The 1,825-nt window shown below is 30.3% G+C and overlaps 1 protein-coding gene across 1 annotated transcript; it reads right to left on the bottom strand.

Moving 5' to 3' along the window:
• Window positions 1-1,202: 1,202 nt before the first annotated feature.
• FOMMEDRAFT_100010 (uncharacterized protein) lies at window positions 1,203-1,670 on the bottom strand (the record flags this gene model as incomplete). The annotated part of the gene is made up of 1 exon (XM_007272335.1): window positions 1,203-1,670. A coding segment is annotated over one exon (468 nt), but the record flags the coding sequence as incomplete, so codon positions are not given.
• Window positions 1,671-1,825: the final 155 nt, after the last annotated feature.

Here is a 1,825-nt window from a genome sequence, read left to right as displayed (position 1 = left end):
ATAGGAATAGTTTAATGTCTTATTCAGGACTTAACTCACTCAATTAAGAGCTACCTTACTATAACAATCTCTTTTCCCTTAGATTTATTATAGGAACAGTTTACTGTCTTATTCAGAACCTTATACTATAATATTCTTGTACTTTAGAATTTTGTAAGAATAGTTTAGTGTCATATTCAGGACAGTATACTACAATATTCTCATTGTTCAAGATTTATTATAAGAATAGTTTAATATTATATTCAGGACAGTTTTCTATTATACCTTTACTGTATCCAGAGTCTGTTGTCTCCTCCTATAGGAGTGACTCCCTTTTTAATAGTTTCCCTCAAGAAGTTTTTGTCTTCCTCACTTTTTGCTTTTAAAAAGTAACTACTTATAATTATTTCCTATGTTCTTCTGACCCATAGTTTGTTGACTGCTTCTGCTTCTTTATACTAGACTATGTATTTGTGTCTTATTTGTTCAATAAGAGCTCTTAGTATCCTATCTGGATCCATAATATTGTTTATATCTTCTTGAGTGAATTGTGGTTGTATTTCTTATTATCTTTCAAGTTGTTGTATAATAGAATCTCCTTGTATAGTATTGTGTTCCTTTATTTTACTATACTCTTCCTTACAATTAGTGTGTTCCTCTTCTAATTGTAGTGTTTTTATATAGTATGTACTATAGTCTTCTTCAGATTCATCTGTATCCCTAGTATTGTTTCTCTTTTTCTGAGGTTACTATCTCTTGTAATTACTAGTTTGTCTCCTTTTGTTATTCAGAGGTTGGTTTTCTATAGTAGGTTTGTTGTTCAGCTAAAGTTTTTCCAACCCTTCTCTAATTTCTTTTGTACTTGAATCTGAAGCTAGAATACTAAAGTATTCTAAAGACTCTGATTTCCTTTTCATCCAGTCTTTCCACATTTGTTCCTCTTGTAGGACTATGTCTCCTGTGTCCTGTTCTTTAACTAGTATTCTTTTACTTATTAGTAAACCATACTCTAGTCTCTTTGTTAACCAGTTTTCTAAGTATAGTAGCTTTACTACTGTTGGATGATTTATGTGAAATTCTCTGATTAACTTTGCTGAATTAGTTAATCCTTTTCTAAATGGTTCCTAAGTATTATTTATGTCTAGATAGTCTAACCATTTGATCAAATATTAATATTTGTTCCTCCTCTTCCTACTATCTAAAATGTTTTCTACTGTGTATTCCTATTCCTTGTTAATTAACTCTGGGTCCAGATTAGTATACACTTGTCTTCCTAAGTATTCCTTTTCTTTATAAGGTATTATTAATCCTGAGTAGAAAACTGGATAAATATTTATCCCTTCTGGTAGTTTTAACTTGTAATTTACTACCCCTATTTGTTTTTCTATTTCAAATAGTCCTATATACCTGTTTGCCAACTTTCTAGTTAGTACTACTAGATTTAAGTTTTTACTATCTAGTAAAACAAAATCCCCTTCCTTTAATTCTGGAAGATTTCCTCTGTGTTTGTTAGTATACTTTTTCATTTGTTCCTGTGATTTCTCTATTACTTCCTTAGCATTTGCTTGTACTATCTTTATTTCCTTTAGGTATTTGTCTGCTTCTTCCACATTTGACTTTCTATAATTGAAAGTCATGTTAGAATGTCTTCCATATATTAGGTAAAAGGGTGTATGTTTGGTAGTAGAGTGTTACTTATTATTATAGGCAAATTCTGCTGTTAGAATAAACTCCTCCTAATCTTCTTGTCTGTAATTAACATAACACCTTAGATACTGTTCTAATTCCTGATTTACTCTCTCTGTTTGTTTATCTGTTTCTGGATGGTAAGCAGTTAATAATACTT

Source organism: Fomitiporia mediterranea (genome assembly GCF_000271605.1).
Source record: "Fomitiporia mediterranea MF3/22 unplaced genomic scaffold FOMMEscaffold_1032, whole genome shotgun sequence".
Taxonomy (NCBI): Eukaryota; Fungi; Basidiomycota; class Agaricomycetes; order Hymenochaetales; family Hymenochaetaceae; genus Fomitiporia; species Fomitiporia mediterranea.
This window is presented reverse-complemented; position numbering and strand designations above follow the sequence as displayed.